The following is a 15,000-nucleotide window of genomic DNA, read 5'->3' on the forward strand; positions in this document are numbered from 1 at the left end:
ATTCTAAATGCAAAAATGCATAGAGGGAGTTATGACAAAACCGTGACTGTTAACAAACTATAAGCTATATAAGGTAGGCCCTATGCTAGGCCTATTACACAACACAAATTGTCGCTAGGCTATGCTGGCGACCCAAATAAAATCTCCGTTGGAACCAATGGCTTACACCTTACAGTATCAAGCTGCCACCTCTTGGCGAAAAAGTTAATAGTTTTGCATATCAGTAGTAATACATTTCACGTAGCTGTGAATCACGGAAAGGGCGAATGAAGTGGACACTTCTAAACGGAACCCAACCCACTGTACAGTAGCTCAAGGTCTGTGGCTAAAGCAGCCATAATGAAAGCGTTATCATTGTTTGGATACTTCACACACACGTGTTTTTTAGCTGGAATCAAAGCACATCGACTCCCCTCTCACACCCTAAACACGCACTTCGAACAAACAAAAAGCGCCTCAGTCTCACGGAATAGCCATAGGCAAAACTGTATCTGACCCTTGTAACGTTGGTACTAAATCATTCATCGCAAAGAATGATTTTTGTAGCACGTGCAACAAATATGTGTAGGTACAGCCCTGCCCTGAATACATCTCAACGTGCGCTCTAAAACATCTGGTTTAAATGGAGATTGTAGATCATCACGGGATCATAGACAGGTTATCTTTCAGGTAGCCTATATTTTCCATTAAAAAACCATCACGTAGCGAACGTGTTGTGGCTAACTCACTTAGCTCCTGTTAGTAGCCTAGGTTATGGTCATAAGCAAATGAGATGACAGTCGAAAGATACAATTAGTGCTGTTATCGATTTGCTTGGTAGCTTATAAACGCATTTATGGTTTTCTACAAATACATCAATAATCAAATTGGCCTCCATCAGTCAACCATGCTAACGGTAACATTATTTTACCTACGTTCTGCTATTGATAGGATTAACGTAGCCTACCTGCAGTAAAAAACAAGCATGTCCGATAAACATTCTCAGATTTATTTCGGCTTCAAGAGGAAATGGGAATTACATGTCATGCAGAAATCATCCTACCCTTAGACGTTCTCTGCGGTAAACTACTGTAGCCTACAGTCTTGTCCTTGTAGGAAGCATAGTGTCTTTCCAACCCATTTAAGATTAACTTCCAACAAAATTACGTCTCACTGCAACGATGCGCCATCTAGTGGACAAACGACTACTTATCGCCAATACTGGAAATGCAGCCATGATGATGATGATGAATATTTATTTTGGCTTTCTTTTAATCCTACTGAATTTGTAATTATGTATCGGCCGTTCTAATACCGATAGTATGTGGGTGCCTGTGTGTGTGTGTGCATGTGTATATGTGTGCACCACCATCTACAGGCCAATGAGTGTAGAGTCACTAAATGTACACATAACTTAATTTTTTAGATCCCCCCATGGATGAAATTCTACGAAACTTGGCATACCCCCAGAGAATGTCAGGTTAATCATACACATAAAATTTGGTGCAGTTCTGAACGTCTTTACTGAAGAGAGGGGCGATTAAAGCAGAATGATATTGCATTTTCATTTTTTACCGGGGGGGTGCAAATCACAAATGAGTGATTATGGGCTAAGTTGATGTGGGCCCTTGAGACCAACATACCATAAAAATTTCTTCATCCTCGGTGCCACGGTTCAGGTAGTTATTGAGGAAAAACTGCATTTTTTGGGTTTCGGGGGGCCCAGCGCGGAGGGGGAGTGGCCCCCGGGGACCAAACGAAATTTTTCCGTAAAAGTCTAGTGGGGCTACATACCCACCAAATTTCATGTGCCCTGGTGTTTCGGTGCCCCGGGTATCGTTGACCAAAATTTCAGGAAGTAGATGACGGGAAAAAAAAAAAAAAAAAAAAACTTTGACAATCCCTATATGACCGCTTCGCTAGCTTCGCTAGCGGCGGTCATAATTAGTGCTTAGGTTTTTCATTAGTAACATGAATAAAATATACTGTACATCGGTAACATAAAACCTAAATCTATGTAGCAAATTTCCTTGCTTGAACGCAGCCTAACAATTTCCCCCCACTATTCGTTCATGTCTGTTCACTAAACTGTGTGGCTTCACATGCTCATAAACAGCTAGTACTGTTTAAACAGCAAGGCCCTTGAAACATTAGCAAATGGCTCTACCAGGCCCTGGTATAATAACAGGATTTGATAAAGATGGAGTCCAATTTGCCACAGCAATGTTCTCTCTTTTTATATTGTCCTTACCTATCTCGTTCACTTTTCAGTTACATGTAACATGTGGATTGGATCTGTCATAGATTGTGTGAGAGATATGAAGTAAAGGGCTCATCAAACTGTACATGCAAAACAAATACATTGATTTCAGACCTCTCCCTTCAATAACTCCTGGCATCAAATTAAAGGTTTTCCACGAGTTTTCATTATGGCCTTACACCAGCAGGCCTTTAAAGGTAAGTCTGTGATTCTAATACAAGGCTGTTGAGATTTAAGGCTGTCACACATGGCCGGCCATGCGATAGTGAAATGTGATGGTGGAATTCTGTTAATCGCTTTACTACACACACTACTGGCGATGCGATCACCCATCGATTCAGTAGAGATACACTGACCAGACAGCTGTTTTCCATTATGACGTAACAAAATCGCCCTGAAATATAAAAAGGGGGCGATTAGAGCGATGCAACGGCGACGGTTGCCCCATCGTTCCACTTGCTGTGCGTGTTTCCCCATTCACTTCAATAGATTCTATTACATTTTGCCATCTGCCATAAATCGCCGCTGCATCGCCGGCCGTGTGTGTAGACGGCCTTTAAACTCAACAGCCAATCAAACGACACCCTCCTCTCTGTCCTTCTGATGAAACATGAGCATGCTGATTGATTGAAATTGGCTATGGCTGAGTCTGAATCACGATGTTTAGTTCCCTTTGACAGCATCAGGACTTTATAGGACCAGAGTACACATTCTTTTTGTTTTTTGAGTGTACACACTCTCAGCACACACAGCTAGAAGGCGTTTGCTGACTTCAAAGGAGAATTACATTCGGCAAATCATATCTTCAACAACTCAGAGCAGACGATTATGAGAAGAACACGTACCTAAGTCAGAGCACTGCACCACCCTCAAGTGGCACTGGCATCTGAAGGGGCAGACCGGCTGTGGGGGCATGGGTCCGGGCCCGGGGACGCGGCCAACAGGGCCGGCAGGGGCACTTCTGTCAGTGTTGTCCGGTACTCCGGAGCCGGGCTCGTCCTCCATCATAAAGTCCATAAAGCCGGTCTGGCGGAAGGGCAGGGCCCAGCACGCCGACACCAGGAGCAGGGAGAGACAGGCTGACCTCATGGTGCAGCTCACAAGCCTAGGGGGGAGGTCAAAGGGGTCAAAGGTCAGAGAGGTCAGGAGGTTATAGTGGCACATGGAAAGCACAGCTCCATTTATAGCCTCGCCCCGCCCAACTAGATCTTCCTTTAGGCACCATAGTTCATAACCTTTTCCCTCAAACACGAAAAATGTCAGGCTAATCAGCAACGAGAGACAAAACTGAAACATATTGTGATAAACAGTAGCAGCGACACATGCAAACATAAAAAAAGCAGTTGGGGAAATGCAGAAATGTATTTACAGCAAATGTAGACCCACATATATTGTTTCCTGACTGTTGATGCTGTTTATTGTCAGTTTGTAAAGTTTAGGCAAAGTAGGAAGTAACGTTAGGAATCTCTGATCAATGTGATTGGTAAGGCTGGACCAATGATTTCAAAGTTAGTACCCGTCGTACCCAATGCAAGTGTTGGAAACGAATCCCAATCGTGAGTCACCAGACTCTGTTCACTTTGTGAATGAGTCTGCATTTTTCCAGGCTTGTGCATTTACCCAAGTGACAAAGAAAACTCTCAAAATTGAAAGTTACTCACAAAGCCCAGAATAATGTTATCTTCCATGCTGTCATAATGTTGAAATGAACACTGCCTCAAATACCGTCACTCTGCCTGCAGCAGTAGTCAAACTACTAATGTGCTACATATGAATGTTAATTTGTTTACTGTTTTTACACCAACTTTGTTCCCTTTGTTCATCTAAAAACTCCATGTAACTCAATGTTACTCTATGTAACATGTATTGTGGGTGTGTGTCTTTATTTTTTCAATGTGTCTGGCTTTGATTTTTTTGGTTGCTATACCGTATATGTCTCATAAGACTGGCATGTGTCATTGCCGTTGTTCAGCCACATTGGATGAGGATGCCAGTGTTTACAGGTAGCTGATACCTCACATGTCATTCTGTGCAGTCAGAACACATACAACTACAGCTGAATGTGGATTCTGAGTCAGTGAGGCAGTAAACCAAAGGCCACACACACACACACACACACACACACATACACACACACACACACACACACACACACACACAAAATCATGTGCTAACACATGCTGGCAAAACTAGGAGCGGGGTGTGTCCAGTGGCTCTTGGAGAGACAGATAGATTGCTGGGTAGATGACTCTCACAGTCTCGTCCAATTTCTTGGGTCACACAAGGTCTGTGAGTTCACTGTGAACATCATCTCTCTTGCTCGCTTAGTCTTTCAAGCTCTCTGTCAATCTTTCAATCCCTGTCTATCCCATGTCTATCTTTACTTCTATTCATCTGTCTCTCCCTCTCTTACCCTTTCATCTTCTCTTTCTCTCTGTCTCTCTCTCTGTCTCTCTCCATCTCTTTTTCTTTCACATAAACTCTGTCGCCCATATTCTCTCTCTCTCTCTTTCTGTCTCTCCTTAACACTCTGGCTTTACTCTACGCCATCTCTCTCTTACACACACACTGTCTCTCTCTCTCTCCCTCTCTCCATCAGGGTAGCGTGTAATTACCAGACAGTTGGCAGTGACAGTTACAGTGCTCTGGTAGTGAATTACCACTCTGCCGATGGCCGGCCACACGTCCATGAACTCGGCCGTCCCACCTAATCATTTGTTTCAGTTCCCAAACCGACGGAGGGCCTTTTCGACATCCTGAGAAAACATTCCTGCTACCGCAGCTGTTCGCCACGACAGACTGTCGCACCATCACTGGCTGCACAGAGGAAGAGCTAGGTCTAAGAGCCACTGGAAAGTGCCTCATGCTAGAAAGATATCTGGATCAGCTTGTGTTAGTCTGTGTCCCCATAGACAGCAGATAGCAGTTGTGTTTCCAGAAGGACAAGTCAGGCCCCCCAGTATGTGTGTGTGTGTGTGTGTGTGTGTGTGTGCGTGTGTCTGTTTGTTTGTGTATGTGTGTGTGTGAGAGAAAGAGAGAATGTGAGCAACACTGTGTTATTCTTCAGTGTCACAGCTGGTGTGAGACAGCAGCCTGAGCAAACAGGAAATAACTTTCACAATGTTTTACTCGTCACCTCTGACCCCTGTTTATGAATCAGATGCTCCAACACATGTACTAACACATTTTACTAAGACACACAAATACACAGGGACACACACACACACAGCCCTGGCCTACTGGTTAGCACTTCGGACCTGTAACCGGAGGGTTGCCGGTTCGAACCCCGACCATAGGCACGACTGAAGTGCCCTTGAGCAAGGCACCTAACCCCTCACTGCTCCCCAAGCGCCGCTGTTGATGCAGGCAGCTCACTGCGCCGGGATTAGTGTGTGCTTCACCTCACTGTGTGTACACTGTGTGCTGTGTGTGTTTCACTAATTCACGGATTGGGATAAATGCAGAGACCAAATTTCCCTCACGGGATCAAAAGAGTATATATATTTATACTTATACTTATACAGACACACACACACACACACACAGATACACACACTTACCACATTCACAAACATAGACACACACACTCACACACACACACAGAGCCATACTCTCACACACACACACATACATACACACACACACAAAGAGCCATACACACACATACATAGGGAAATGCAGTGCAAGGGAAAGCTTCCTTTGGGATCCTGTCTTTATGCACAAAGTATATGTTCTTGGAATCTGTTTTGCATTTGAGTGAAATGCTTGCAATCTTATTCCGAGTTGAAATAACTTAAGAATTTTATTTAAAAAACACATTTCCAAAGAATTCTGAAATGACAGCTCAGAGCGGAAGAGACTCTCTCTCTCTCTCTTCCTATCTCTCAAGCTTCTCTCTCTCTCTCTCATTTGTATGTGTATGTGTGCGTGTGTGTGTGTGTGTGTGTGTGTGTTTGTGGCACACACTAAATGACCTTCCTCTAATTAGTCCTGTGTGGACAGGTATGCTGGGGGCAGACAGTCCCCATGTGTCTCTAGAGAGGACGCCCTCTCTCTCTTTGGGGCAAACCAGCAGAGGCAGGGGGGGGGGGGGGCTTGTCCTCCTGGAGGTTTAAAGCAGAGTAATTACTAGTGGTGAAGAATCTGAGTGGGGCTATGTCAAGATGTCCTATGAGTCATGGACTGTCTCTTGGCCAATCGGAAACGAATAAATTGTTTGACCGGATCTCACTGTTGTTATCATTAAGCCTAAACCACAGACACAAGCAGGGTCCAGACACAGACTTAGCGTAGGTTTCAGATTGAGGCCTGATGAACTCTGATTAAAGAGAAAATCGAGAAAGGGAGAAAAAAAAATAAAAAAAATTAAAAAAAAAAGTTCCAATGTATGTGTATGACTTTGTTTTCATCTTAATGTTTTCTGTTAAACCTGTAGCTATCTTTGAAGGTGTTACTCAGTCTTGCTTTTATGTCCTACTGTTTCTCTCTCTTGCCCTCAAATGCCTTATTTTTCTCTCTTCTCCTGCCAGATCTTTGTTTGCCTGCAGCGTTGGCTGACATGACATCATCTGGACCCTGTGGAAGTGGTTTGGAGTGCTAATCTGAGGTTGTTGACGTGAGCTCACTGCATGATGTGATGATTTGGCTTCCTGAGCTGTCTGCTGCGTGGGCAAGTGTCAGAGATTTCACAGCCTTGATGGGTTATGATTACAAAGCAGGTTTTGTTTGGAGAGCTCAATGCACTAAAAACAACAATTGGTAATGAAATGTTTTATAGACAACAGGAAATCTTGGATCCCCCCCCCCGATAGCACAACATTTTAGTAATGGCATTAGGTTTTTGGAGAGGAGTTACAGTACATTTCCATGGAAATCCATGGATCAGTGTTTCATTTGAGCGCAATGATGATAATTCCCTGTTGCTCTGGTGTATTAATGACACAGAATGTTAAGTTCTGAATCATAAAACAATGTTGATGTAATTAATTATGTTGTCAATGCTTTGCAAGGGCGCTTTCAATCTCGTTGCGGTTCTCACAATAGCCCATCCGAAGGACTGTGCATGGGTAAGTATGCAAGTGTTGGAAGGACTTTTTGGTAGGGTGAGCCAAGTCTATTGGCATGAGCCTACAATGAGTCACATCTTTTCTCTGCGTTTGTGTATCAAACTTCTCTGCTATTCTTTGTGCATTGTTTTGTATCAACCCATTAGAAGAAATAGGCTTGAGCATCGCTACAATGTATGAGAGATATCCTCATTCAAAGGAAAATTCAGAGCGACATCATTTGTTCTCCTCAGTGAAAGCTTCATGTTTGTCAGCCCTCAAAGAGAAAAGAGGGGGATTAATTAATCTTTTTTGGAAAACAATGAACATGTGTTGATTAGCAGGACCGCATCTAATGGACATGGCCATGTAGCCCTCTTGAATGGGTTTCATTCTTGCTGATGAGAGATGTTATTCGGCCAGCCAGGTCACTGGGGCTGGAGGAGAGGCGGCCATTTTGGCTCTTTGATTTGGCCTCTTTAATGGTTTCCATCCCCACTGGAGAAAGCTGCTGCCCAGCCTGCCAGGTCACCGGGGGTTCCTGATGTCAAACACAAGCTGGTTCAGTTCGACTGCCAGGTCAGGGACGGGCTTGGGAAATGAAAGCCAGGTGTGTGTGTGTGTGTGTGTGTGTGTGTGTGTGTGTGTGTGTGTGTGTGTGTGTGTGTGTGTGTGTGTGTGTGTGTGTGTGTGTGTGTGTGTGTGTGTGTGTGTGTGTGTGTGTGCGTGCGTGTGTGTGTGTGCGTGTGTGTCTTTGTAAGAAGGTTAGAGTGATATAATAAGTATGGTTTTACAGTATGAGTGTGATAGAAGGAGATATGTGTATTTGTGCATGTGCCCCTGTGTGTGTGTTTGTGTGTACATGTGTGTGCATGTCTGTGTGTGTATGCATGCCCGTGCATATGAATCTGCCTGAGTCAGTCTGTCTATGATCAGTACCATATGACAACTCAGTGAAGGTAGCTAAAGAGAATCTTCACATATGTCAGAGAGATGTGCAATGAATCACTCTGATCTCTAGCTTTGTGTGAAAGGGAGCTCTCACTCCATCTCTTCCCTTTCTCCTGCCCCCCCCCCCCAAGCAAAACACACACACACACCACCTCTGCCCCAAATGCCGGCTTCTCTGGGTTTTGTCAAATCTGGTCTGATATGTCTCCGCTGTTACAAAGACAGAGGTCATCACTTCCTGTGCTTACCACATCCACACACACACACACACACACACACACACACACACAGACACACAGACACACACACACACACACACACACACACACACACACACACACACACACACACACACACACACACACATACACAAACACACACAATATCCCTTACTCTTTTCCTTCACCTATCTATCCCTCTCTTTCTTTCTTCACCTCGTTTCTATCCCCCTCTTAACCCAAAGATGCTGTTTGACCTATGATTCAGAGACTCTCTCTCTCTCTCTCTTTCTCTCTCTCTCTTTCTCTCTCTCACACAGACTCTCCATCCACAGTAATTCTATACTCCTCTTTAACCACTAACCTGTTAAAATGTCCAGAGATGATTTAAAACTTTTACTCGTTAACAGAAGTTATAGAGTGAACAGAGCCAAGCGGCAACAAAAGAGCTCACCTTTCCCCCAACTACTCACTTAAAGCAACACCAAAGAGTTTTTTGTACCTTAAAATAGTGTTTCCAAAATCGTTTCAGTGGTTCATCAACTCGTAACAGGGTGAACGGCACTTCTGCATTCTCTTCGCGACCCTCTATCGGCTATAACCGCACTATGCAAGTTTGCCAGATCAGGTAGCGGATCTGTAGTTCGATGGAATGAGACATAAGAAACTACAATTTTGACTTGCTTCTGATGTCGCAATACATCATACTTTCATAAAATCATGCAACCTACTCTACCTTGTCTGTAGACCTCGTTATTTCCAAAGCCAGTGCTGGATAAACAAATAGCATGCGTGCGACAGGAAAAGTGCTTTGGTATTGCTTTAATATGGGTTGTGCCAGTATTTTTTGTAACTGATGTACTTATATGTATTTCTTTTTGTATCTAGGATTATAAATGGAAATCCAGAATATTAACTATAACCACTTTACACAGTGCTTTTATGTTGACAAGCATTGCATAATCACAGCCCGAAGAATATAAAGGTATTTGATGACAGAAGTTCAATTCATTTTAATGTCTTTCATTATTAGCAAGCCTCTAATCACTGGTCATGTTTGCCATCTCTCTCTCTCTCTCTATCTCTCTCTCTCTCTTTCTCTCTTTGCAGCATATATAACCATAAATGTGAAAGGTCCTGATAGACAATGCCGTGGAACATCTATTCCATATTTTATTTATCTGTTCTATTCTCTTTTTCTCTGTTGTTTCATCCTATGTATCCTTCACTTCTTTTCTCTCTATTCTAGAAAGACGTCTCATTCTTTCCTCCTCCCCATTCCTTGTATCCTTTCATCCATTTCACAACTTGATGCCGGAGGGGATCTCTATCCGTCCATCTGGGTCTACTTCATCCCACCATCAGCCCTCCTCCCTTTCTCTCCTTCTTCTTTCACTCTTCTCTCTCCTCTACTTTTTAATGGTGGGACCTCACCTTCCATATATTTTCCTGCTCTGTGCCTTTTTCAATGTCTCCAGGACAAGATCTTCTTATTCACTCTCTTCTTCCTCTCCCCCTCTCCTCAGGGCCTGTTTTTCCCAACCTGTCTTCTGTCCCTCTCTCTCTCTCTCGCTCTCATCCTCTATACCCTCTCTCTTTCTCCTTTCTCCCCTTCAGGATCTGTGCCGTGCCGATCCGTTTTTCTTTTGTCTTCCACAACCTTGGGTCTCTCTCTCTCTCTCTCTCTCTCTCTCTCTCTCTCTCTCTCTCTCTCTCTCTATCTCTCTCTCTCTCCTCCTCCTCCTCCTCTTCTTTCCTCTCTCCTTCACCCCTCCAGGGTCAGTGCCTCCAGAGGGTCTGTCTGTAATGAATCAGTGGGAGGTATTTACAAGGCTCTGGGACATTTAAAACACGTGTCGCCCCACAACTCCGCACAGATGCGCACGCCGAGTCGGTCTGGAGGTTTACTACGTCCTGTACCCCTTGACTTCTTCTTCTTCTTCTTCTTCTTCTTCTTCTTCTTCTTCTTCTTCTTCTACATCTTCTCCTTCCTTTTTCTACTATTTCTTCTTCCTCTCACCCCAGTGGCACCCAAAATAAATATTGCCGTTTAATGCGGCCTGTGACAGCCTCTCCAATTTCCTCCACACTCGCTAGATGTGGGGGACATCGTAAGTCTGTCGGCTCCCGAAATGACCTGCCAGTCAAACGCCGGCCTCAGCCTGTTGGAGCCAAGACTTACACCACACAGCTTTCTAGGAGAGGGCACACTTCTCCATTTGCTTACTGAGAGAAGGGGAAGATAGAGAGAGAGAGAGAGAGAGAGAGAGAGAGAGAGAGAGAACACGCAGATAGAATGAGGGAGTAAGACATGGAGCAGCAGAGAGAGAGAAAAAGAAAGACAGAGGGAGAAAGTGAGGAAGAGAGAGAATGAGTGATAGATTATTAGATTGATAGATAGTAACAGACTGAAAGACAGATACAGAAAGAGAGAGGGAGGGCGGCAGAGAGAAACAAGGGGACTGCTGGTGAGAGTTGTGCTGCTGGTGAGTAATCAGGCTTCTGAGCTGGGCTTCGGGGCCCATGGCCCTGAGAATAAGTTTGCACCACCAACCCTCCTGCGGTCAAAACACTTCCAGACCACTCGCCCTCCCTTCCTACCTCCCTCTCTCTCTCCCTCCCTCCATCCCTCTCTCAGCCGTCTGGAGAGCCGCCAGGGAACAATTAGACAAGCCCACTCTCTCTCACTCTCCACTCACTTTCTCCCTCTCTCTCACGCTCCTTCTCTCATTCCTCTATTATGACCGCCGCGCAGCTAGGTTAGGTTTAGTCAGATTTTTTTTTTTTTCTTTTTCGCATGTCCAAATTTCCGTTAAGGATTCCCGGGACACTGAAAGACCGGGGTACACGAAACTTGGTGGGCATGTAACCCCACATGGATAGCATGAAACCATCGTTTTTCGTTTTGATCTGTAGCCCCCCCGCTGGACTGGACCCCCCGAAAGGAGGGTAGGGCATACACAGTTTTCAGTGAATATCTCAAGAACCGTAGGGTTTAGTGACCATTTTTTTGTATGTTGGTCTTAAGAGGGCATGTCAACCCATCCCATTACCACTTATTTCATGTATAGCGCCACCTAGTTAAACATTAAAAAGCAAAAAATTAGGTGTTTTCATCACAATATCTCTGGCTGACATGGTCAAAACTGCACGAAATTTAAAGTGTAGGATCATTATGACACCTTCCGAATGCATGCCAAGTTTTGTGAACTTTCGTTAATGGGGGGCCTTACAATAAAATTATTTATGTGTACATTTAGTGACCGTACACCAACAAGGATTCCTGGGACACTGAAAGACCGGGGTACACGAAACTTGGTGGGCATGTAACCCCACATGGATAGCATGGAACCATAATTTTTCGTTTTGATCTGTAGCCCCCCCGCTGGACTGGACCCCCGAAAGGAGGGTAGGGCAGACACAGTTTTCTGTGAATATCTTGAGAACCATAGGGCCTAGGATGACAAATTTTTTCTGTATGTTTGGCTCCAGGGGTCATGTTAACCCATTCCATGTGCACACATGTACATAAACAGATACACACGCACACACATACATTCACAGTAATCATACGTATGACACATACTCATTTCTCAGAATTATGAACAGGCAAGATGGGGGTGGGGTTGTATAAAATGAATTTTACATATGAAATCTATGAACTAATCATGTTTTGGTACTTGTTGTCTAGCAGATACCAGTGAGAATTGAGTGTGGATAATGCTATTTAGTGAGACAGTTAGAATCATAGGCCTTTCAGCGTGATTTATTTTTGTGGAAAAAATGTGCTGGACTGGGCGGCGGTCATATTTTGTACCGCTCTGCGGTACATCTAGTTAATATAGTGTTTAGATGCTTTGTTGTTGTTGTTTACAATAATAGACTAATATACTTAGTACGATATCCCTCTCTTCCACTGTCTTTATCCTTCTTTCTTTCATCTCTCTCTTTCTTTCTTTCTCTCTCTCTCTCACTCTTTCTTACATTCAGACACGTTTTAGTGGCATGACAAAAACACATATTTACCCTTGTGAAGTGCTGAAGGGGATGCACAAGACAAAACAGTAAATATTATTCCAAAACAAGAATCTCTCTCTCTCTCTCTCTCTCTCGCTCTCTCTTTCTCAAATCTCTCTTTTTCTCTCTCTCTCTCTCTCTTTCTCTCTCTCTCTCTCTCTCTAACTCTCTCTCTCATGCACTGTTTGGAGTGACTCAGTCCAAACATAAACCACTCAGCTTTTCGGGTCAGTCCAAACGTACCCACATTTGTCATTTAAAAATAATAGTCTGGCCGCACAGATTGCAACATTCCCCCTGGATAAATTCTTTGTTGGAGCTGTGAAGAGCGAAACCACATGTGTGCACTCTTTCATGGCGAATCCGAAGCCACAACTGCATTATCTAAAATTTTGCCAGAATGCAAAATGTCCGTGATATTTCAATCTTCCATTTTTTCTTTCTCCCATCTCTGGTATTGATCAGAGACCAACTGAGTTGGATAGATGTGCACACACACACACACACACACACCAAGACACAGACACATTGGCTGGCTCTCTCGCTGTATCTGTGTCACTTCACACATACTGTTTAACTGAATCAATATTTTGGCGTGACCATATGCGAGCCAAAACATACGCTTTTCATAGCAACTAATGACAGTTGATGTTCACACCCCCCATCATCGACCTCCATGCTATCTCCCATCCAACACACAAACGATGCCCCACCTAAGAGAGATATGTTGCATAGAGTTATGCAACATCTCAACACGTACACATCAATAGTGGACTTATATCCATTTGATGGACTTGTGTCCTGCTAGTCAAGCCATGTGTGCAGTCTCTGACTCCCAGCTCCACCATCCCTCCCCTTCTCTCTTCTCGCTCCTGGGAATGAAACACTGGGAATGTTCTCAGTTAGTCGGTATGTTTTTGCGGCTTGCCTGCCTGCCGGGAAGTCTTTGGTCAGATCTGTCCGTTTGATACACACACACACACACACACACACACACACACACACGCATACACACACAGGAAGCGGCATCATTAACTGGATTAATGGGCATGTGGTACCAGGTACTCATGCTTGTACTTCAAAGGAAACCCCCCTCATCCTCATCCCACCCCGCCGCACCCCCTCACTCCTAACTTGAGGGATGCAGAGGATGATCCCTGCTCGTCGGATGGGCACAAAAGCCCGAGACACGTTGCCCGAGAGCGATTTGAAACAGGGCGCTGGCAAGCCGACCTGGTTTCAGATACTGTACTGAGGGGCTGAGGGGCTGTAAAGTTTTCCTTCTCTGCTCTCCAAACTCCCCTCTATCCGCCTCCCTCCCCACCCAGAGTTTAATCGGCACAGTCTTCACAATGCATTCCCTTTTCTGTTTTCCCTGTTTTGGCTCACAGAGTGAAGTACATGGCCCACAGTCAGAGCCACAGTCAATACAAATGACTAGCGTGTTTTGTTTAATTTCCTATATGCCTTGCCGTTGTTATCATTCCTCTTTTGGAGTGACTCTGCCTAACACAGTCGAACAGAACACAGAGAAGAAAATGAGACAGAGAAAAGTTGGAAAGACAGAGAGACAGACAGCAAAAAAAACAGGACTTGTAACGTTAATGACTTTTCCACAATGGCCAGAGAGAGGGAGAGAGAGAGAGAGAGACAGATAGAGAGAACAGGGAAGAAAGGTAAGAAAACAGCATGTTGCAGTCATTGGCACTACCCCCTCCCCCTTCTTTCACCCTTCTGTTTGTGCTTCTTCCCTGCAAATGCAGTCACTATAATATATTACCAGTCCCCTACTGTGATTAAGGTCCAACCCCATTTAAACCCCTTCACCCTCTGTCTTTGTCCTACCCGTCCAGTTTGCGCTTTCAGGTTAGTGGTGGGGTTATTCCAATTCTCTTTCGCTGGTGCAAATATGTCAATATCACGTTGTATAAACCTTAAAACAGATCACACAATCAACACACAAATGGTATAAAAACATCATGCATACAAGTTCATACAGCACTTACAGAATAGTCCACAGAAGAATGTCCAGCTTGTCTACCTCATTGTGTAAGATATACATATAGATTAGATATAGATTGTGTAACTCGTATAGCGGTATAGCCTACAACAAAACGTCTTTGCTGTTAACACTTAATGTCATATTCACAGAGGATTAAAATGGTTTACAAGCATAGCAATGTCATACAAATTACGTTTATTAAACTGACCAATTTCTGAAATGTGAAATTTGTGTGAAACTCCAATTACTCTGATATTAATAACACAATGAGCTGTGGCTAACATAGCTTTAGCCTCATTGACCGTTAGCTTGTTAGCAATAACTAGCTAATGTTAACTACATCTTAAGGGGTGCCATAGCAAACTATCCGACCTTACTTCTTCAAAATACAATCATATGGACATTGTAAGAGATGTGTAAGGCGATTAAAGGTGTAGCTTGAGTGCAGGTGATGTTAGGATATAAAGTTAGGACTAAAGCTAAAGCTTTAGCTAAAAGCTTTAGCTAAAGGCTATAGCTTTTGGCTAA

General features: G+C 44.0%; 1 protein-coding gene across 1 annotated transcript in view; it reads right to left on the bottom strand.

Moving 5' to 3' along the window:
- Positions 1–15,000, bottom strand: part of dcn (decorin) — a 30,852-nt gene that overhangs the window by 13,767 nt on the left and 2,085 nt on the right. Inside the window, exon 2 of the mRNA XM_076296649.1 lies at positions 3,085–3,344. Within this exon, the coding sequence (XP_076152764.1) occupies positions 3,085–3,328 (244 nt within the window). The 5' untranslated portion in view covers positions 3,329–3,344. The remainder of the gene's footprint in view (positions 1–3,084; positions 3,345–15,000) is intronic.

Source organism: Alosa pseudoharengus, unplaced genomic scaffold, assembly GCF_046254945.1.
Source record: "Alosa pseudoharengus isolate Yale_2024_CS ecotype anadromous, Long Island Sound unplaced genomic scaffold, YU_APseudo_1.1 YU_APseudo_1.1_scf_20, whole genome shotgun sequence".
NCBI classification, from domain to species: Eukaryota; Metazoa; Chordata; class Actinopteri; order Clupeiformes; family Clupeidae; genus Alosa; species Alosa pseudoharengus.